Below are 23,738 nucleotides of genomic sequence, written 5' to 3' on the forward strand. Positions count from 1 at the left end.
CACAAAAAAAGTACCACAAAGAACAATCAATTCCAAGAATAAAGAAATACTTTGTTACCGAGTATCAAACAAATTTTCAAGTACAAGTATTTCTGACTCATATACAATTGCAGTTTATCATGAATTAGCCACAAGATAATCATTTATAATCTCACTCATCATAGTTGTCTATACATTATCTTTTAAGCATCAACCTATCAACTGACTTTTTATTTTATTACTATTCATTTGGAAAGACAGCATAACAATTCTTTCAGGAAAAATTTAAAACTTTTTAAAAAACAAATCCCTCTTTCCAAATCTCCTCATTCTCTTCTAGTCTCCAACATGCTTCCTTTTTTATCTAAGGCTTACTACATAACATCAGTAAAGTATTTTCTTTTCTCCATTCTATTTTAGGACTTACTAGCAGACAACTCCCCTCCAAACACCACCCCTGAAACCAAAAGAACAAAACCAAATAAAAAACACTTTGAGGCAAATGAGAGTGAAAACAGGTTTGATTCAATTGTGTTTGAGTATATATGTGTATATATACATAATTTAAGTAAATGAAATCCAGAGACCTCTTTCAGATTTTCCATAAATTTCTAATAAAACCTTCTCTCAAATTATAGTAATTTTTCCTTAAGCACCACATTAAAGAAAATTCCTCTTACTCAAGATTGCAGTTCTTTGGTTTCTTTAATTACTAAAATTGCAATAGTATTATTTCCTTACTTTCAAAACACAGTCGCTAATACATTAAATAATTCTGGGTTAGCCTTGGAACATAAGTTCAATTCAAAGAACACAAGAGCAGTATAACATTTCCTCCTATGGGGGAATAAAACCTAAATCCCTAGCCATGAACTTTAAAAACAAAAAAAAAATGTTATTTTTGAAATCTAGTTGGGGGATGCTTGTACATAATGTACTTAAACAGGTAATACTGGGTATAATGAGATAAGCTGAAAGAAATTTATAGACTCAGAATAAGCCTATTTATATAATGCTATAGTCTGAATGTTTGTGTGCCCCACCTTGCAAATTCTTATGTTGAAATCCTAACCCCCAAAAGGTGATGTGATGCTATTAGTAGATGGGGCCTTTGGGAGATGGTTAGCCATAAAGGTGGAGCCATCATGAATGGGATTAGTGCCTTCTAAAAGAAGCTCCAGAGAGATCCTCAGCCCCTTCCACCACGTGAGAGGCCTCACCAGTCCATGCTGACATTCTGATCCCGGAAGTTCCAGCCTCCAGAACTGTGAGAAATACATTTCTGTTTATAAGCCTCCCAGTCTCTGGTACTTTGTTATGGCTACTCAGAAGGACTAAGACACAGAACTATTAAGGAAATATCTGCTAGCAATCTATCATTTTTAACTGTACACTCACGTATCTTCCCGCATCAAAAGGCCTTGCCAAATGAAATTATTCTAAATTTGTTTTTTAAGAAAAACCCTATAAATGGCTCCTCTATTAACACAGATCCTCAAATTAGTAAACTCTAACTCAATGCAATTTTATGATCTATCACTGTGTTCCTGGCAATTTGGAAGCTAGGTCCTTCTCAAATTCCTTTGGTATATTTTCATGAGAAGCTTTGTACAAATATAGAATGCTCACTCTAAATCCACACTGCCATCCAAAAATAGGAAGCAACAAATGAGGAACAAGAGAGATATTAAACAGCTGTGGTAGCCAGCTTCCAAAACAGTCCCAGTGATGCTCACCTCCTGGTACTTCTACCCTTGCATGGCCCCCTCCCACATTGATTGGGCACCTATGTATAAACAATGCATAAAAGGCAGAGTGTGACTTCTGAGGCATAAATGATGCTGTGGCTCCAGCATTGGATTCCTCACTCCAGGTACCTCAAGGTGTCATTCAGTGACGGTACTTGGGCAGCTGTGTGGCAAGGAACTAAGGCCATGTGCCAATAACCAGCGCTAATTGGCAGGAGTGTGAAGAGACCCCGTTAGCAGTGCACCCTCCAGCCCCGGGCTAGCCTTTAGATGACTGTAGTCCAGGGGGGTAATTTGTCAGGCAGCAATAATATGGTAACACAATCAACAGTAAGAAATGATCAGTTCAGTTTGTTAAAAGTGTATAAATAAAAAAATAGGTGACAAGTGCAGAGATGTAAAGATAAGCAAGTCTTGTGGCTTAGAAAGCATTAGGAAGGAGAGCTTGTTGCCACCTCTCTCTTTCTCTCTGAAGAAGCAAACAGCAATCTCACAGGATGAATAAAATATTGGGGCAGAAATACTTGAGAAGTCAATAGTGCTTTTCAAAGTCATGATCTTTTTGCTGAATAAAATCAAAGCCATTTCTAGGACTTCCACCACCCCATTTTTTAAATTACCATCTGCCTGCCTCAGTCCCTGTGAGAACTTCTAACCTTGGACTACTGATCTGTGTTGCAAAACCTGGGAGGGGCTGGGCTCAATCGGTGATGAATTAATTAGTGGACTGAAAGAAAAGAATCACAGACTGATCAGTTTCAATCCTGACCACTCAGGCCTCAAATAATAACACCCAATCACTTAGACACATGCTTCTTATTTCTATTCTTACACAGAGCATTTTGAAGCTTAAGCTATGTACTTATTGGTCTTTGGTACAGTTCTAAAAACCAAAACATTACACAAATCATCCTAAGAATGAAGAATAACAAAGAGTACTTAAACTCCACAACAAATGTGGCAGCCCAATAAACCAGTAAACCATTTTCAAGTATTTTTCTTTTTTTTTAATGTTTATCTATTATTGGGAGACAGAGAGAAACAGAGTGTGAGCAGGGGAGGCACAGAGAGAGAGGGAGACACAGAATCTGAAGCAGGTTCCAGGCTCTGAGCTGTCAGCACAGAACCCGACGTGGGGCTCAAACTCACAACCTGAGATCACGACCTGAGTCAGCCACTTAACCGACTGAGCCACCCAGGTACCCCCATTTTCAAGTATTTTTCATGGAGAAATGTCACAATGTTTCCAGTATTAACTTACATGCACATCAACCAGATGACACAGTCTTTCCTATGCCAAGACTTGAATGATCTTTTTTAAAGAAATCACTCTCTTCAGATTAATACTGAAATGTTTATGAAAGATGGAAATAAGCTTACGGAAATAGCTTATTGAGCAGGGAAAGACTATATACAATACAGTTTTACATGATAAGATAAATAAATTTCACAGCTCCTGCACAAATACAGAAATATGAAAAAAAAAAACCTAAACCATTTTTAGAAAAAATCAGATGGTCTTATATTTCAACAGTTTTCACTTTTTAATTATTTTTATTTATATAACAGTAGGCTAGTATAATGATTCTCAGTTTAGATAAAGGGAAACTGGAAGTTTGGAGTAGCAATCATATCTACCAAAGCCATACAGCTAATAAACGTGAGGGAGGGGCGCCTGGGTGGCTCAGTCAGTTAAGGGTCCGACTCTAGATTTCAGCTCTAGTCATGATCTCAGGATTTGTGAGATCCAGCCCTGTGTAGGACTCCATGCTGACAGGGCAGAGCCTGCTTGGGATTCACTCTCTTTCTCAAAACAAATAAGTAAACTTTTTTTTTTTTTTAATGTGAGGGAATCGGTTCTAGGTATTAAGTGTACATGGTTATACTATGTGAGTAGTAGGGATTTTTTTTTTTAAACAAAGCAAAAATCTTGATTTTTTTTTTTACATGAAACCTCCTAATTTTTAAACATGGCAAAAACAAACTACTATTATTTAAAAATAAATACTGTTAGTTACACAAAGCCAGCAGGCCACTACTCTCCCACTTCTCCAACTGGTCACCCAAAATCACACTGCTTGCTATGGATGGAAGAAGGCCCTTCCCTTATTTATAGATGAGAAACCATACTATCTAAAACAAGTATTAGGGGTGCCTGGGTGGCTCAGTCGGTTAAGCAGCCGATTTCAGCTCAGGTCATGATCTCGCAGTCTGTGAGTTTGAGCCCCACGTGGGGCTCTGTGCTGACAGCTCAGAGCCTGAAGCCTGCTTCTGTTTCTGTGTCTCCCCCTCTCTCTGCCCCTCCCCCATTCACACTCTGTCTCTCTCTGCCTTTCAAAAATAAATGTTAAACAAAAATTTTTTTAATAAAAAAATAAAATAAGTATTAAAACAAGGACAGGATCCAAAAAATTCCAGACAGCTTAAAAGATCTACAATCAAAGCTCGTAACAGTCAGAGTCATTTCTCTTTACCTTTTCCCCAAACTAATACCACCTAGCAAGTATCATGGGCAGCTGAAATACCAGCAGTCAGGCTCACTAGGGTGAAAAAGGAAGAAGTAGTAAGGCTGTGAACTGTGATGCCTACAGCCAACTCTACCACCTGGCCTGTTCCTCCGGCCCATCCTATCCCCTTTTGGGCACACCTCACACTAACCTGGTTCCTGGTTGCTATTTACAGCTGCCTGTTGCTGTTGGCCCTACTTTTCACTGACACCCAGGAAGGGTGTTTGCCCAGGGCTGAGTATTGCCCAGGGCCAAGACCCTGGCCATCCCACCTGATTTTATCCTCCAGTCTTTGCTGCCCCATTTAGATGGCTATTTGCCGAACTGGATTCTTACCTACAGCCCCCAGATCCTCTCCTCTGTGCTCCCTTTGTCTTAACTTCTCATCTGATCCCTTCACCCTGCAGCCACCTTAACCTGGTACTGACTACTCCGGGTCCAAAATAATTAATTCCTTCAGGAAAAGGAGACTACAAGTTCAAAAGATCATCATTAAATAACAAATTAAGTCCCTGAGCTCTTATTCTAATTGTTGAAGTAATCTCAAATTCAATACAATTTAGGATTCTACTCACAGATTGCTGAATTAATCAATTCCCAGAATTTAATTAGTATAATTTTCAATGTAAATGTTAACAATTTACAAGGTAAGTCATTATAAAGTTTATAAAAATTGCTTAGAAATAAAAAATAATAATACAGAGGGATAAATTTTGAACAGGAAATCTATATGTTAGCACAATTAGCTCCACCAAAGTAATCTATTAAACATTAAAGGAAAGCATATTTGCAAGCTATGTACCAAGAGTTTGCTTCTGTCATTTATCTTATACTCAGAACGCCTTAACCACAAAAACCACAAAAACTATTAGAAACAATGGTTAATTTCCCACGCTAGCCCTCAAAAGTACATTTAACCTATGGAAGAGCTAAATACTATATATCTGCAGGAAAACAGAATTGCTGCTGGGGCAATAAGATAAAATGGTAACTTTCTTGTTTTTTAATATAAAAAGCAGATTTAAGATATGATAATGGTGGACAGGAGCAGGGGGAAAAAAGAAAAAGAAGACATTTTATTCAATGTTTAATTTGTGCCGATATTCTACCTAAACTGAAATTAAAAGCCAGCTCAGTGGCCTCTTCAAAAAACTATTTTGCAACTAGAAATTGATGTTTATACCTACTAGTATTACACACTATCACTTCCATTACAAAGCATACACATAAAAAATTAAATAGACAAAGATAAAGTGACAGTTATTTCTTAAATGATTATATACAGTAATTGTGTTTTAAAGAACTTCTTCACAAAAAAAATAATAAAATAAAGAACTTCTTCACTAAAATATTAATAAATTTAACAGCTAATGCTTCATTTTTTAAGTGTTTTTAAATGCCTAGTTGTGAGTTCGGCTATTTCTTTTCTTCTATTTATTACTTTTTTTAGTTAAAAAATATTTACAGAAGTATATTTTACAATCAATAAAAACATAATTTTAAATGTACAAGTCAATGGATTTTAACAACTGTCTACACCTATATAACCATGACACAATCCAGAAAGGAAATTCCCATCACCCTCAAAGGTTCTCTTGTGCATCTTCCCAGTTAATCCCAAATGTTTCCCCCTCCCCATAAGTCTGAGACAACCACTGATATGCCTTCTGTCTCTATGGAATAGAATAGCTAGCCTTCCAAGAGCTTCATATACATAAAATCATGCACAGCTGTTTCAATTCTTGATTTTAATGGGTGCTTTAACTAAAACAGATACTTTACTGTGGTAAGTATATGTAAATGCAGAAACGATTACACTTATTCTTTCAACCCATCCAGCCAATGATGGACATTTGGTTAGTAAATTCCCAACTTACCAAATGCTAATCAGGTATTATTAAAAACTAATGGAGGAGTGCTGCACATTTGAAAACATGCTTAGCAAATAAGCCCAAAATCCACTGAAACTTTACTTAGATGATTTTAAAGCAGGTTATAAAATTTTGTTTTGTGGCTATCACTAGAACACTTGACTTTGAAAACTGTGTGCTTAAATGGAAAAACACCATTCATTCTGCCTTTTCAGTAGGAAACTGGTTTCAGGATAACCAACAATCTTAACTGGAAGAAAGGAAGTTCAATTTCCATGAAAGAAAGCCAACTAATAAATGAAGGATGAATGAAATAATTAGGAATTATGGTTATACTGAAATCATAATAAAATTGATTGAGGCAAGTACTATAATTGTTGTTTAAAACACTAGCTGCATGGTTGATGGGGAACTAAACATACAAATAGTTTCAAAATAACACCATCTGAATCCATTAAGTCATAAAGGAGAAAAATCATACATTGAAGGAATTTGATGATTAGCCCCTAATCCAAAGGACATTTTTAGCATCCTGAATGGTAATTTAGGTATTATATCATATGTTTCCTGATATGATGCAACATATTCTACTAATGCACAAGCCTACAGATTTAACTTCCAGTTCTGAAGACATACAGAGAATGGAGAAAAACAGTTAAAACATACCACAAGGAAGAAACCAGAGAAATTCGAAAGGTAGAACATTCCATAAGAGGTCTGGTCTCTTCCATAAATCAGTGTTAGTAAAAAGGTACCATGAATGTGTCAGTGAGGTTAAGGGCACAACAATCATACACAATGTGTGGTCCTGGATTACATATTGCTTTGGACATTTTGGATCGATGGAGGAAATATGAATATAATCCAGGTATAGAGATGATGCAGTATGTACTAAAATGGAACAATGACCCACTGACTGAAAAAAAATAGGTGATAAAACTGTACTAGTGAACATAAAACATATAGTATATTACACACACATATGCACATGTCCTGTTTTTTTTCTTAATTTTTTTTTAACGTTTATTTATTTTTGAGACCGAGAGAGACAGAGCATGAATGGGGGAGGGTCAGAGAGAGGGAGACACAGAATCCGAAACAGGCTCCAGGCTCTGAGCTGTCAGCACAGAGCCCGACGCGGGACTCAAACTCACAGACCGCGAGATCATGACCTGAGCCGAAGTCGGCCGCTCAACCGACTGAGCCACCCAGGCGCCCCTGCACATGTCCTGTTTTTATAAATATAAAAGGGTTTTTATTTTTTATTTTTAAGGAAGATTTTCTAAATTTATCAAGGGTACACAGGTTTTGTACATGACATTTTTCACAAAATGACAAAAGTTTCAAACTTTTATTTTCAAAATACTCTCTTATGAATTTATTTGTTTTGAAAAGCACTTTCACTTAAAACTTCACCTTTACTTGAAGTAACAGGCTATATATACCACCCGTCTCCAAATCTGGCTAGGTAATAAGGAATCACAGACTTATCACAACAGGGTAAACTTACCACTTCATAAAATGATGTAATGCACTTATCTTTCACATTCCTCAAGTCTTCTACGCTGAGTGGTATACAAGATTTTTCTTTTTTTTTTAAATTTGCTTTAATTAAAATTTTAAAGTTTATTCATTTTGAGAGAGAGCACCAAGTGGGGAAGGGGCAGAGAGAGAGAGAGAGAGAGAGGTAGAGAGAGAGAATCCCAAATAGGCTCTGCATCTATAGCACAGAGCCCCATGCAGGGCTCAAACCCACACACAAAATTGTGAGATCCTGACCTGAGCTGAAACCAAGAGTTGGATGCTTAACCAAGCACCTTAAGATGGTTACTTTCACCATAATTTGTTACCAAAGCTCCTACCATTTCAGATGATTGTGAATCCATTTACCAGGCCACACAAAGTGCATTACTTGGAAATATGCACATTGAAGACAAATGAATAGTTAAGCCAATAATCTCACTTCTTCTGCCACATGTGACACTTGACCATCTGACAAAAGGGAGCATGAGCATATCAATCCTGTTTTAAGTATCTGAGTTATTTTGAGTACTTATAAAACTAACCTCCTCTGTTTTTAAGACAAAAAGATAATAGAAGTACTGCCACTTTATTCTCAAGCCTCCTCCACACTCTGTATTAGGTCCTTCTGAATGTGTAAAGATGAAGGGGACATCCCCTTCAGAATCCCAGAGTGTAAAAGGATGGATCAAGAGTCAGTCCATTTGGAACATTTCCTTCCTGAAACTTCTTCCTCTAGACTTTCTGTTTTAACATTACCACACCACCTTCCAGGTCAACCATTAAAAAGCCTTACAATCTCCAAAATTCCTCAATAACTCCAAAAAAAGGTTATCAAGGCTGCAGATTGATTTTTTAGGGAACTCTCATTCTTTCTACAAATCTTTCATCAGAGGATTTAACAGACTTCAAGCAGATCAAATCTCTATTTACTTACCTTTGATGTTTCATCTTTTAAGGTATCCATGTTATACCTCGATCCTCTTTTGCTACTATTAATAAATTTCCTTTTCTTAGAAGGTTTTCTCCTATTTCTCTACCTAGCATCATTTGAACTCCAAGCTCCCACTTTAGCCAGCCAGTCATGGCTGCAAGGACTTTCACTATAGCCAAGAGCTGTGATCCTCCTGCCAAGCTGGCTTCTAACTGAGCAAAGGAATGAACTCAAGTCCATGTCCAAATTGCTTACCTGGCACTTTCCTAACCAATCAAATCAGTGTTAATCTGAGAGCATAAAATCCTGGAAGGATTTCTAACTCCAAATATGTTAAAAATAGAAAAATACACTTTTACATGCCAAAATAAACCATAAACAAAGTCAAAAGGCCAACACCAAACTTAAAACAAATATGACAACAAATTTTTGGTAAATTTGCCGAGGTCATTTTTTTTTCACTAGCAGTAACACACAACAGCAATAAGATTATTAAAAAGAGATTTCTTATTTATAAAATTATCAAGTGTTTTGTTTTTAACAAAACCCTTGGTTTCCACCATGATCACAGCCACCTTCTCTGGAGGGTCTTCACACTGAAGACATCATGTCTGGCTCCCCAAGACCCCCCCCCCAACTTGGGGACATCTCACCTGACCAGAAACAAATGAGTGCACCAAGAACAGTCCAGGCAGAACTCGGTATGTTCTAGGCAAGCGCACATTCTCTGAAATGGAATGGCTTCAGCCACCCAGATTTTCTCCTGGGCAGTGCAAAGACTTTTACTATCACACCAAGGGCCATTTCTCCAGCATCTCCTCTTAACACTGTACAAACCCCAAGAATTCTGGCTACATCCCTCTTTCTGTAAAGCTGTCATGATTTATCCTGTAATCCATGGGGTTCCTATCCCCAGTGATTGGCTAAGTAATGGGACCAAATGCCCCTGTTAAAAGAGCCACCTCCCTATTCTTTTTCTTAAGAACTTGCATAGGCTTTTTTTTTACCCCTAAGAATTTTTGCTGTGAAGCACAATAAACACCAGGAAAGATGGAAAAACAAACAACTAAACAAAAGCACCACATTTTGGTAAGCTTAAGAAGTCAAATTTTAATAGACATCATCTACAACCTGTGTTTCATATATTCGGAGATGATAAAACTATCCCAAAAACATTTCTATCAACTATTTCTGTGAGCACAAGAGGAAAAACAAAAGCAAAAAAGGCCTTAATCACTGTTGTTAATGATTTACCTTTAACAGAAAAGGAAATCACTAAATTTTTAGGTGCAATGTTAGCTAGTGCCACCAACTTCTGGTCTAATCACTGTACATTCTAAATTATTAAACAATATACCAGAAAATAACTTTCAAAGGGAGGAAAGCATGACAGAATCAAGTAGCAAGCTGAGGGAAGAAAGAACTTATCTAAAGAACTTCAAAGACAATCCCTTTATGGTGAATGGGAGTAGAAAACACATTCAACTTGCTCTTCTCCAGTGAACAGAACAGCTAGCTTCCATACCAACAAACAAAAAGATAAGGGACACACCACTCTGGAGGAGCTCTCGGCATACTCTGGAAAACTTGCTGCTAAGATACTCCTGCAGATAAATGCACCAGGCAGTGATAAAATGGGACTAAAAAAATAAAGCTCTTCCTTGATGCTTATAAATAAATGAAATTTATAACTCTTGTGTAAATACTGGCTATTCCAAACACAGTTTGCAATGATTCAAACAGACCTCTCAATGTCCTGTGTAACCTACGCAGTATGCACCCATTTTCCTCATGCAAGATGTTTTGATAATAGAGAGAATCCTAAGAATAGATCTAAGAATCATACCTCAGTTAGGAAAAAAATTGCCTATATTCAAATTATAAAGCACTCTTACTTCATATGATGCACTTTGCTGTTTTTCTAGAAAAAAAAACAATTATTAATCCTGACTCCACTTTTACAACTTCACTAAACGGACCATGGGTTTATAAAAACACAGCTTTGGGGGCATTATTAAGTGCAAAACACAGAAAAGGGGTTTCACAGTAGTTGATCAATTTTTTTAAAAAATAGACTTTTTAAAGAGTAGTTTTAGGTTCAAAACAGCAAAACTGAGTAAAAGGTACAGAAACCTCCCATATACCCCATCCTCCCAAACATGCACAGCCTTTCCAGCTGGTCAAATCTTTAAAAACAAAACATGTTCTTTCTGGAAAGAAATCAAGACGTTATCATAGAAAACGTAATTTCAAAATTCCAACTGCAATTTAAAGTACCACTGCCGTATGCATTTTCACTAATATGTTAGGAAATCAGTTTAATACTTACCATATAACATCCAATAAGGAAAGCAGCATTTGCTTGTTTTCTCTGATCAGAGCCAGTAAAATGAATAATTTTCTTCCTCATCATTGTGATGGACTGCATAAAGATAAACAGCTGTTAGTATTTCTCTATAATTTCAAGTTTCCTAAAACTTTACTTTGTGATGAAGATATAAATTCCAAATCTTAACAACATATAAGCATTTGTATTAGCAAGAACTTTAAAATAGTTAACTCTAATACTCAAAAATACCATGTACCTTCCCATAATAGACATATTCTTGGATTAAAATGAATGTACAATTAAGGAGTGAGGAAGAGACATGAACAGGTATATGCTTAGAGTACATGCTCTGAAAGAATACATACGATGCTAGAAAAGGCACTGGGGGGGGGGGGAAGGGACTTTTCTTTCCTTTCCCCGTTTTTGTTTTTAACATCTATTCCCAAAACCTTTACATTAAAATAAAAGGGTGGGGCGCCTGGGTGGTTTAGTCAGTTGAGCGTCTGACTTCGGGCTCAGCTCAGGTCAAGATCTTGCAGTTCGAGAGTTCAAGCCGCGCGTTGGGCTCTGTGCTGACAGCTCGGAGTCTGGAGCCTGCTTCAGATTCTGTGTCTCCCCCTCTCTGCCACTTCCCCACTCGTGCTCTGTCTCTCAAAAATGAATAAACGTTAGGGGCGCCTGGGTGGCTCAGTCGGTTAAGCGTCGGACTTCAGCTCAGGTCACCATCTCGCGGTCCGTGAGTTCGAGCCCCCCGTCGGGCTCTGGGTTGATGGCTCAGAGCCTGGAGCCTGCTTCCGATTCTGTGTCTCCCTCTCTCTCTGCCCCTCCCCCGTTCATGCTCTGTCTCTGTCTCAAAAATAAATAAACGTTAAAAAAAAAAAATTTAAAAAAAAAATGAATAAACGTTAAAAAACATTTTTTTAATAAAAGGGTAAATAAAAACAGGCAAAAATAATTCTGTTACAAATCAGGATAGTGAATGAGGTAACAGGGCAGAGAAGGGGTGGAACAGCGATAACAGAGCATAAGTGGGCTCTTGTGTGGCGTTGCTAACATTCTGTTCTTGATTTGATGACTTAGATGATTACCTACATATACTCAGTTTGTGAAAATTCATTGATCTGAACCTCAAGATCTGTACCTATTTCTGTACATACATTATACTTCAATTCTGTAAATACATTATACTTTTTATTTAAAAGGATATGGAATTTAAAAACCAAAAAAAGCATATGATTAGTTAGGACCTCCTCACCTGTATTTCACTAACGTGAGCAGAAACAGATTCAGGTAAGCATAAGGAAAAGGATATACTGAGTTCAAAAAGCACATATTTCTTGGCTTCTGTGAGTCAATGATGAATGTGTACATATTTTGTTTACATAGAGTAAGAGATCCAAGTTGATTTTAAAAACAAAAACAAAACCCAACCAGCCATAGAGCAACATAAGCACGAGACACTGAAATTCAAACTCTATACATGTTTTTATCACTAATTGAGTAGGCAGTAATGTTCCTACCAGGTTGGATGGTCAATACCCTGAAAGTTGGTTCTAGTAAATGATAAAAAGTTTAAAAAAAAAAAAAAAAAAAGGACTAATATACCAATATATTCTTGGTTGACTGAAGGATAAAAGGCTGTAGATAGAGGAATACACGGGGGAAAAAAAGTCTTTCAAAATTAGAGCAAAGAAACTCAAGCAGGGGGAGAGGAAATTATTTTTAGCTTCCTAGCCCTGTATGAACAAAAGACCTGCCACTGGCAAGTGGAAAAAAGGAGGAGGGTGTGGACATAAATATACAAGGCCATAAATGCTTATATTCCTATTCAAGAGAAAAATAAAGCCCAGAAAAAAACAGTTTCCATCTCTACATAAATCTGTAGGGCATACTATATAATACAAAAAGAAAAGGCACATTGCCATTTTGCAGATTAGTAACTCCTCTGGCAGGTATTTCCAACAGTTATGATGGGGAATTTTAGGTTTGAGGCTCAAGGGGAAAAAAAATCTGCCTTAATCACTCATAAATTTTTAATACAATTTAATTTTTAGTTGAAAATAACTTTTATTTCTTCTGTGTAATAGTATGGTAAGTAATCACCTGGATAACATTGTTTTTAAAAAAGTAACGGCCCCTAAATGCAGCACTTTCTACGTGAGAATTTACAGTGACTAATTTGGAATTGCTAGCAGTACACAGACACTTTTTATTATATGTAACCATAAGTCAAAGTTTTTTAAATAAAGGAATGGGGTCTGAGTTCAAACTAATATTAATATTCTTTGCAACTCTCATATACAGCCTTAAAGAGATGCTGTTTGCCCCTGCCTTCCCTGCTCCTTAATAGTATGTACAAAGGGTGAGGGTGAAAAGTCACAAGTAGTAGTACAATATCACGGGACATTAAAGATAGAATGGAAGTAAGATGATGCAATTTTCTTCACTAGTTTGCTAGCATTCTCTGTCAAAGTGAAGGCAGAAAGGTCATTGTTTGACCAAAGCAAGGGAAGTTTAAGTTTCTCTTGCTGGGTTTCAGTTCCATTAGAACAGACAGTAAGAGGTTTCACTTTAATAACCAATTTCCACTTTGGCTTTTCAAGTATTTAATCATTACCAATTCAAACCAGAACCAAACGACTCAGTCAGTCTTAAACCATTCAGTCAAAACTCTGGAAAATAAACATATACACTATGACTATATAAAACAATAAGCCACATGTATGTCTTAAGCACCACTGCAGTGAGAAACAAGACTTTTTTTTTTTTTTTTTTTTAATAAAAAACAGAGGTATGTTTTCCTTACTTTTCCCTCCCCATGATCAGGCTAACAATGATTACCTAAGTCAAATCTTAAGTAAAAAAGATTTTACCTTTAATTTCTTATTTATCTTGCAACAATATCTGTAAACCATTGCCAGATTGAGTGGTCCAAAATCTGCGTAGAAGCTTTAAAAATGAAAAACAAAAACATATAGATATATACATTCTAGATGCTCTAATATAAATGCCTTTTTGGAACTACAAGATCCAATTAAGACAAGAAAGAGTATACCAAATTTTTACTGATCATACAACTTAATACTAGTGGTATTCTGGTAAATAATGCTTATTAAAAAAACATGGCAAGTGTGACAATGGTTAAATCTAGCCTCGATAACATCTGAAAATACCTGTTGAATAAAAAAGCTGTTTTTCCACATGTTTCTACTGGCAAAAACACAGCATCTTACTTAGTAGCATATTAGCTTAATCTCAATATACCTTAAACTATTAGAATTTCAAATGTAAATTATTAAATTTAGGAAGGTTCTTTCATTTTGATTTTTTCCTAAAGATCTATTTTATTACCAAGAGTTTTAAAAAAAAGCATTCTCCAATTATCAACAGATTAGTAATTTTCCAAGGCTATTCTACTTATAAACATACCTTTAGATTCTTCAAAATAAAAAAAAATGTTACTAACAATCTTTTAAAAACCAATACTTACTTCTCATATTCAAGTTCATTATCTATGCTGAAATAATGTACATTTGATGAACTCTTTGGTCTGCTGTAGAGAATGGCAAAACAAAGGCGATCTGAAATGGAAAAATTGCAATGTTCCTTCCTTCAGGTTATTAAAAAACGTTTCACGTATCATGATGCAACTCTTTTCAGATGAAGTCAAATTTTTATTTTTCCCATGCATGGTAAGGGTAATGGGCAATTTCAAAATGTTTTGCTATTCTGGCAGGTGATAATAAATAAGCCACATTTTTAAAGGAGAAATTGCTTTTAACCATAAATTTCAATAGCAGTAAGTAATTTTTCACATAGCAACATGGCTAGATTTTTAGAGGAACCTCTCACTACAAAACTTTAGTACCCATGGGCTAAGAAATTTCAGCAACTGGAGGCATGCATTTGATAATTAGGCATCAACCTAGATTACTTGTGCTTTGTTTCACTAGGTTTTCAAGTCATCCTAAAAAGTTATTTCAATAGGAAACTGCACTTTTTAAAACAGAAACTAAAGAACGCCATCAAAAAATGCTGCTAAATTAATGTTTATGGCTATAGAACACAACAAAACAAACCATGTTTATCCAACTGTTCTTAGGGATCGCTTCTTTTTTGATTCGGAATCACTACTGTCATAGTGATTTTTACAATTAGACAAATTACCATTACAACAGAAGCAATGAGAGGTTTCTCCAAGAGGAGTGTGAGATGAACTTGTGTTGCATAAATGCAGTTAGGCTGCTGTGAAGTTTAGCAAGAATGGTAAGGAGTAGTAATGCTCAGAGGCTCCACCCTTTCTCCATTCCTCACCCCCCAAAAAAGTTGCCTAAAAACCATCAGTGAAGCAGTCACCTGCAACACCTCTTAGTAGTAATAAGTAGTGCTAGGAGAATACTCGCACTCAGATTGTGGCAAAATCAAGCACAGCCTTCAAAATAGTAAAATATAAAGAACGCCAGCTGGCATCCTTTCCCCAAATGGGAATCTAAACAATTTCTGTCTACAATTCAACTCACACAATCGCTGTATTTACTTCCTTGCAAACTCAACTGAAATGTCTTGCAACCACAAACACTCAAACGGATGCCGGAGTTTATTCCTTTCCAACCACAAATGAACCTTGATCCCCGTGCACAGAATGACCTGGGATTTTGCTCCCTTGGGTGAGGAGACGCAACTACTCTACCAGCCAGGGGTGTAAGGACACCGGGTTCCCAACTGCACGTGTCCGTGTGGATTCGCCCCAAAGCAAGACCGTGCCTGGGGACAAGGAGTCCGGGGAGGCCACCCACGCCCGTGAGACAGCAACAGCCCGGCCCGAAGTGGAAGGGCAGCCCTTTGCCGGCAATTGGCGCCTCCTCACCTCCCCTAGACCCCCCGCCCCGCGGCACCGCCTGATGCTGAGTACCGGGTGTCTCGGCGCCGGCGACAGACAAGCCCCGCACTCACCTTTGATCACCTCGGCCACCAGAGGGGTCCCTGCGCCCTCCCGGCTCATGACTCCAAAGCATCTGGAAGGCGGGGCGGAGGGAAGGACCGGGTGGCCAGAGAACAACCAGCCCGGGAGAGAGGAGGCGCAGCAACCACACCCCCGAAGTTTGAAAAAACAGAAAGTTTAAAGGGCCGCGCCCAAGCGCAGGGCACAGCAACGCTCCTCGGCCACCCACCACACCACAAACGCGGGCGAGCCAACCCCGGAAGTTCAAAACTTCTCAAAAGGCCCCAAACAGAGTGGCGAAAGAGTGGGGTGCGGAAACGAGCCCCAGCCGCCGGGGCTGAGCCTCGGCCCGCCTTGGGGCCGCCTGGCGGTCTTCCGCAGCGCCAGGCCTGGCTGGGCCACACTAATGCACTTGAAGTTGTGGGGTGCAGCAAAACACCGCAGAAGCGGACACAGGCCTCATAAAAGCAAGCGGCTCCAAAAGCCATTAAAAGGACTTGTCAGAAGAGAAGGACTCGTTGGCTGACCTGCCCAGCTATGCGGGGTATTCCCACAGCCGCCACAGCCGCGCACTCAGCCCTCCTCGCCGCTGCCGCTAGGGGGCACTGTTACCGGACAGGGCCAAGCCGGGAGGCGGGGTCCAAGGCCTGGCGGCGGCCAGGCGGGGGCGGGTGGAGGCGTTCGACTTCTTAGTCCACTCAGCTCCTTGGCCACTTCGGGTCGGGACCCGCTGGGTGCCAGGCTCGCAGGAATGCTGACGTCTCATCTATTTGGGCTCTCCAAAACTGCTCAGGATTTAAAGGTAAGCCTAAAACTGAGGCCATGTGTTCCTTTAAAGGTCCTAGATTTCTCCTCCAAAAAGCATTAGGATGGTTGAAAAACAAAAATTCAGGCACAATACTTAAGCATCCATTTAAAGTATTTTCTAAATCTATGTTCCTGTGTTAGTCTCAAGTGATAAAAAATTTACGATACAGTATGAGTATGTGCATATGTATATGCACATACACACTAGGACCATGGGTGATTTTGATGATTTTCATTTTCTCCTGTTATTTTCCCAAGTTTCCTACAGGCAAGTATTATTTTATCTGTGAAAAAATTTGCAATGACTCCCGTAAAGAGAAAGGCAATACAGGAACTACTCTACTCTTTCCCCCAAGTCACTTATAGTCCTAATACAATATATACATTATATCACAATATATACATCTTTGCATCAAAAGTAAGCCTGCATACCTCCTAACCTTATCCTAAAATTTCCAAAAGGATCAAAGACTTTAAATGTAGAAACAAAATAATGAATTATTTCTGTACTCTCCAATTGGGCCTTTTTAAATGAAACAAAAACTAAAAGCCATAAGAGAATGTATTAAATTGATACACATTTTTATTTTTTTTTAACGTTTATTTTTTTATTTTTGAGACAGAGAGAGAGCATGAACGGGGGAGGGGCAGAGAGAGAGGGAGACACAGAATCGGAAGCAGGCTCCAGGCTCTGAGCCATCAGCCCAGAGCCCAACGCGGGGCTCGAACTCATGGACCAGGAGATCGTGACCTGAGCTGAAGTCAGACGCTTAACGGACTGAGCCACCCAGGCGCCCCGATACACATTTTTAAAATGGTGTTCATAGGACACCTGGGTGGCTCAGTCTGTTGAGTGTCTGACTTCGGCTCAGGTCATAATCTAGAGGTTTGTGAGTTTGGGCTAGCTGCTGTCAGCCTGTCAGTGCAGAGCCTGCTTCAGATCCTCTATCCCTCTCTCTCTCTCTGCCCCTCCCCTGCTTGCACTCTCCCCCCAAAAAATAAATATTAAAATGATAATAATAGTAAAATAAAAAAGTCTTCATGGAAAATAAACACATAAAGTCAAGACATAAGCTGGAAAATATTTTTAAATTCATCTCAATCTGATATTGAACTTCAAAATACAAAAAATGCAAACTGAAACCACAAGGTACTATTTTTCCTTGGCAAAAATCAGGAGTCTGATAAAGCATTGTTTGTGAGGCTCTGGAGAAACATCCACCCTCTCAGGTTGCCTGTGAGTAGGAATATAAACTGGGATAACCTCCTTGAAGGGCAAGAAAGGGCAATTTGGCAGAAATTTCCAAGACTGAAAGCTGGCAAGACTGCCAAGACAGGCTGCTAAATATTACCATTTATACCATTTATTTGAATGTGTGTAAAGTATATGTACACATTTTTATGACTGTATATGGCACATTGCATAGCTAATCTCTGGAAGGATATACAAAAAACTGGTAGTAGTGAATGCGTTTTACAAGAGGAAACTGAGTGTCCGGAAATACAGAAAGATAAGTGAGATTTGTGCCTTTTCATAACTTTCAAATTTTGTACCATACATTTACCTATTCAAAATGAAGAAGGTTTTGAAAAGTGAACTTGCAGGCTAACAGTGTTTCTCCAAAGCTGACTCTTCGTCAAGACATGAAGCATACTGTAAGCATAGTATAAGGCAACCTGGAAAAGTCCTTCGTGCACATTAAAAAAAAAAAAGAACTGGTAGGGGGCACCTGGGTGGCTCAAACGGTTAAGGTTAAGCCTCTGACTTTGGCTCAAGTGATTCGTTGGGCTGTGTGCTGAGAGCTTAGAGCTTGGAGCCTGGAGCCTGCTTCAGATTCTGTGTCTCCCTCTCTTCTGCCCCTACCCTGCTTGCACTCTGTCTCTCTCTCTCTCTCTCAAAAATAAACATCAAAAAAATTAAAAAATAAAATAAAAGAGAGAACTGGTAACTTATTTGATTTCTACCTATATATCTTGCAATCCAATTTCTTTTAACAAACCCAAACAAAACTGGGAATACCTAGAAGGAAGAGGGAAGAGGTTTTTACACATTACAAGGGGCGGGGGGGAATCACTGGGGTATACAGCTGGCTCAGCTGGAAGAGCATGCAACTCTTGATCTCGGGGTTGTTAGAGCCCCACATTGGGTGTAGAAATTACTTAAATAAAAACAAATATTATTTTTAAAAAATCACTGATTTTTGATGTCCAATTACCTTTCCATAATGTATTCTCAATATTCTATTGTTAGACTAATATTGCAATAAACTGCTGTGGAGATGAGTGTGGGGATGAGAGCTATTTATCAGAAGCCTTGAGCTAGAAGCCGGAATCTTTTACAAAGTTCATGATTCAATGTATAATCCTGTAAACCCATGTATCTTCCACTTAATGTTTCTGTTGTCAAAAACAGAACACTGAAGATTTAAAGTAATAAACATTCTTGCCTATATATGCCTGTCACATAATGTTGCCTCTCTTGCTTCTTTGAAAAGGGCACAGTAAAAGGAAATGAAATCTCACCATTTAAAAATGTTAACAAAAACGTTCAACATCCTCATGCCCAAGTTGTCTGTTTTGATTTGTTTTGAGTTGTCTGTTTTGATTTGGCTTTTGGGTCTCCAGTTTGCTACTTCTTCCTTTAATAAATACATTAAATAAGTAAAAAGTATTTTCCTACATAACAAATGTAGAAATTTGGGGATAATTAATCAAACAGAGGGGTAATGTTTCTAAACCAAGTGAGAAATACATGTAGGAGTCAGGTGGCAATGATAATACAGCATACACTTTTTAACAGAAAGAACTCTACTTGGACCTACAGACACAATCAACTTCCCACTATTTCTCTTTCCCCCTGGAATTTGACTGACTTCACAGAACCTGGCAGAGTAGCTAGAGAAGTGAACAGCTTCCCTATAGGATAAGAGAGCTCACCGCAAGACAAGCAGAAAGGAAGATTCACATCCCTATGGAACAAAAGAGAACAGGTAAAAAACCAGGCTCTACCTGAATAGTGACTGTCCCTTAGAGAGAGGGCCAACAGACATCAGCCTCTCAGCTGTATTAGTCACTCAGTTTTGAAGGGAAGGAGTGACCAAGGGGAGCAGAGGAAGAAATGTTCGCAAAAGTACTGATTTTAAAAAAGAAAACAATGACAGTGAGCAATTATCGACTGTTCAGTGCTAGGTACTGTATTAAAGCTCATAACCTATGAGGTAGATATTACTACTACTATTGGTAGTTTGCAGGAAAGGAAATCTAACCCTAAAGAGGCTAAGTGACTAACCTAAAAGCAAGGTCACAAAGCCTGTTATAAAGTAGAATTAGGACAGGCTATTAGATTGAAGCCTGAGGCTTTTTTAAATCCTTGCCTCAGAGACTTCAGCTGATGTAAAGCAAGAATAATTAAAACAATATGATGTTACCATAGCAATATACAAATATGGACCTGGGCATATATGAAAACTTAGTATGTAATGAAAATGTATTTCAAACCAGTAACAAAGAAGGCCTTACTCAATAAGGAGCAGTTATCTCCATGTATGAAAAGAAACTGAGATTTCCATCTCACCTATCATATAGAACAAATACCAGATTAAATAATTTTTTAAAGCTGTCAGGTAACTATAAAAATTATAATGAATAGTTCTACAATTTAAATGGGGAATTTTTAGGGGCGCCTGGGTGGCTCAGTCGGTTAAGCCGCCGACTCTGGCTCAGGTCATGATCTCGCGGTCCGTGAGTTCGAGCCCCGCGTCGGGCTCTGTGCTGACAGCTCGGAGCCTGGAGCCTGTTTCGGATTCTGTGTCTCCCTCTCTCTGACCTCCCTCGTTCATGCTTTGTCTCTCTCTGTCTCAAAAATAAAAACGTTAAAAAAAAAAAATTTAAAAAAATAAATGGGGAATTTTTAAGCATGACACAAAACTCAAGTCATAGAAGTAAAAAACAAACTTAGAGGAAAATATATAATAAAGGGTTAATCATATAATAAAGGGGTAATCGTCATGACAGAAAAAAAGTACCTACAAAGCAATGTAAGAACCCAATAGAAAATGAAACAGCCAATTCAAAAAAGCTATACAAATGGTCAATAGTATATGAAAGAATCTTCCCAGTGGCTCATCATTAAAAAAAAAAAAAATCCATCATCATGAAACAGATTACAGAAAAAAGTCACATGATTATCTCATTAAATACAGAAAAAGGAATCATTAAAATCAAGTCAGTTCCAATTAAGTCTTTGTATAATGAGCCTAAAGGAGAACTTCTCTAACCTGATAAAGAGTATTCTCCAAATACCTCTAGCAAGTATCATACTTCATGCTTTATTTTGTGAGCATCTCCCTCAAATAAAAAACAAGACAAGGGGTGCCTGGGTGGCTCAGTCTGTTAAGCATCCAACTTTGGCTCAGGTCATGATCTCACCATTTGTTGGGTTCGAGCCCCATGTCAGACTCTGTGCTGACAGCTCAGAGCCTGGAGCCTGCTTCAGATTCTATGTCTCGCTCTCTCTCTCCCCTCCCCCAAACCCCCCCACCTCAAAAATAAATATTAAAAAAAAAAAGACAAAAATTCCTATCATTACAATAACCGGAAGTTCTGGCTGATGCCAAGATAAGAAAAAGACATGAGAGAGAAGAATTGGAAAGGAACCAGTTGTCCTTATTTACAGACAATAATTATCTACCTAAAAAATACAAGAGAAATCTGTAAACAACCTATTAATAAAACTTTTGCAAAGTTCCTGGATACAGATGATTAACACACAAAAACCAAGAGTTTTTCTATATACTTGTAATAACCAACTATGAAATATAATAGCATGTGCATATCCTTGATGAGTATATGGCAAGATAAAGCAGGTTTATAACTGGGAAGACTCACTATCACAAAGATGGTGATTACCCTCAAACTAAAGGCAATTCTTACTAAAATCTCAATACAGCCTGACAAGCTGATTCTAAAATTAATCTAGAAGACAGCAGGAACCACGAAGAACTGAACAGGAAGGGGGCCCTTGCCCTACTAAATAGTAAAATTTAAAATAATTTAGGTCCTGTAGTATTGGCACAGATATAATAGACAAAAGGTAAAGATGAGAGCCCACAGAGAAACCACATTTAAAAAAAAAATTTAACATTTATTTATTATTGAGAGACAGAGAGACACAGAGCTTGAGCAGGGGAGGGGCTGACAGATGGAGAGGCACAGAATCTGAAGGAGGCTCCAGGCTCTGAGCTGCCATCACAGAGCCTGACGCAGGGCTTGAACTCACAAACTGCGAGAAGTCGGACATTTAACCGACTTGGCCACCCAGGCGCCCCGAGAGAAACCACATTTACATGGAAACCTCCCATATGGCAGAGGTGGCATTACAGATCAGTAGGAAAATTACTCAGTACAAAGTATAGGGATAATTGGTTGTCCACTTTGTCAGGGGTGGTAGGAGGAAGTTGGATCCTTATCTTACACCATCAGCCACCACTCCCCAAAGAAGAAAAAAATCCCAGGTGGATTGAAAGTCTAGATATGAATGGCACCTGGGTAGCTCAGTCCCTAAGTGTCTGACTCCTGATTTTGGCTCAGGTCATGATCTCACAGTTTGTAAGCTGGAGCCCCACATCGGGCTCTGCACTGAAAGCTCAGAGCCTGGTTGGAACTCTCTCTCTCAAAATAAATAAACACTTAAAAAAAAAAAAGTCTAGGGTGCCTCGGTGGCTCAGTTGGTTGGGTGACTGACTTTGGCTCAGGTCATGATCTCGCGGTTCATGAGTTCAAGCTCCGCGTCGGGCTCTGTGCTGACAGCTCAGAGCCTGGAGCCTGCTTCAGATTCTGTGTCTCCCCCTCTCTCTGCCCCTCCCATGTTCATGCTCTGTCACTCTCTGTCTCTCAGTAATAAATAAATGTTAAAAAAAAAAAAAAAAGTCTAGATATAAGAAGAAAGCTTTAAAAGTTTTAGAATATAGAAAAATAACTCATAACAGTGAAGGGATGGGTTTTTTTTTAAACAAAACATAAAAGGTACTAACTATGAAGCAAAAGATTGAGAAATTTGGTCACATGAAGATTTAATGCTTCTGTTCAATATGAGACTCCATAAACAAAATTTTAGAAGATAATTCACACACTAGAAGATAGTTACAAAGCATACAAGCAAAAGAGGATTAGTATCAGAACTTATAAACAACTATAAATCACAAAGAAAAAAGCTAACATCCCAATAAATAAATGGGCAGAAGATGGGAGTAAGAAATTCACAAAAGAAGAAACCTAATTGTTCTTGCTCCTCTTTTTAAAAAGGACCTATAAGATGAGTATGGTTTTAGTCTGTGCTATGCCTTGTGATGAACTGAGTTTACTCGTCAGAATAAACTATGGCAACAACTAACCCTGAAATCGTAGTGATTTAGTTCACTACAACAGAGGTGTATTGCTTGTTGGTGCTACATGTATCACAGGTGGGGGGGGGGGGGGGGGGGGGAGGAGGCTCTATTCTATGCAGTCATCCAAGAATATGGAATAGAGGCTCCATCAGTTGCAGATGCACCATCTGGAATTTATCCTTGTGGCTGGTTGACCGATGTGCCAGTGACTGCTTCTATAAGTAATTCCAGTGGCCTGCAGATCTAAATGCACACAGATATAAACCAAGTCCCTTAATTTTATCAGTAATAATGCCTACATTTTAATCTTTACCTGTTTAACTCCTGTGTTCCTCTATCAGTTGCTCTAAAACTAAGGTGGGGAAAAAAAGAGTAATCTTATCTAAAGAGACCCAAAAATCTTCACCCAATGTTACATTAGTCTCCATACTCATCTATATTCCTGAAATATTTAATCATTTTTTTTTTTTTTTTAAAAGGAAGCCACTATAAGAACTGCAATGGTTTTCACACCTTTCAGATCTTTAGAGCAAGAGAAACTAAGAAAATGTCACGGGGTGCCAGGGAGGCTCAGTCAGTTAAGTGTCTGACTCTTGATTTTGGCTCAGGGCATGATCTCACAGTTTGGTTCGTGAGATCAAGCCCCACATCAGGTTCTGCACTGACAGCTTGGATCCTGCTTGGGATCCTTCCCCTCTCTCTCTCTCTCTCTCT

General features: G+C 38.4%; 1 protein-coding gene across 15 annotated transcripts in view; it reads right to left on the reverse strand.

Moving 5' to 3' along the window:
• CDC14B (cell division cycle 14B) overlaps positions 1–23,738 on the reverse strand; it is a 114,388-nt gene that overhangs the window by 47,753 nt on the left and 42,897 nt on the right. For 12 of the 15 annotated variants that reach the window (XR_006210773.1, XR_006210772.1, XM_042965043.1 and 9 more), the window contains exons 2-4: positions 14,380–14,470; positions 13,763–13,838; positions 10,890–10,982 (exon numbers count right to left, since the gene is read on the reverse strand). Coding sequence is in view for 13 of the 15 variants with exons in the window: in XM_042965043.1 (XP_042820977.1) it covers positions 10,890–10,982; positions 13,763–13,838; positions 14,380–14,470 (260 nt within the window). In the remaining 2 variants the exon portion in view is untranslated. Of the gene's footprint in view, positions 1–10,889; positions 10,983–13,762; positions 13,839–14,379; positions 14,471–15,842; positions 16,425–23,738 lie in introns of those variants that run through there. The other 3 variants (XM_015540608.2, XM_007089012.3, XM_042965038.1) reach the window with 3 other exon arrangements.

Source organism: Panthera tigris, chromosome D4 (assembly GCF_018350195.1).
Source record: "Panthera tigris isolate Pti1 chromosome D4, P.tigris_Pti1_mat1.1, whole genome shotgun sequence".
NCBI classification, from domain to species: Eukaryota; Metazoa; Chordata; class Mammalia; order Carnivora; family Felidae; genus Panthera; species Panthera tigris.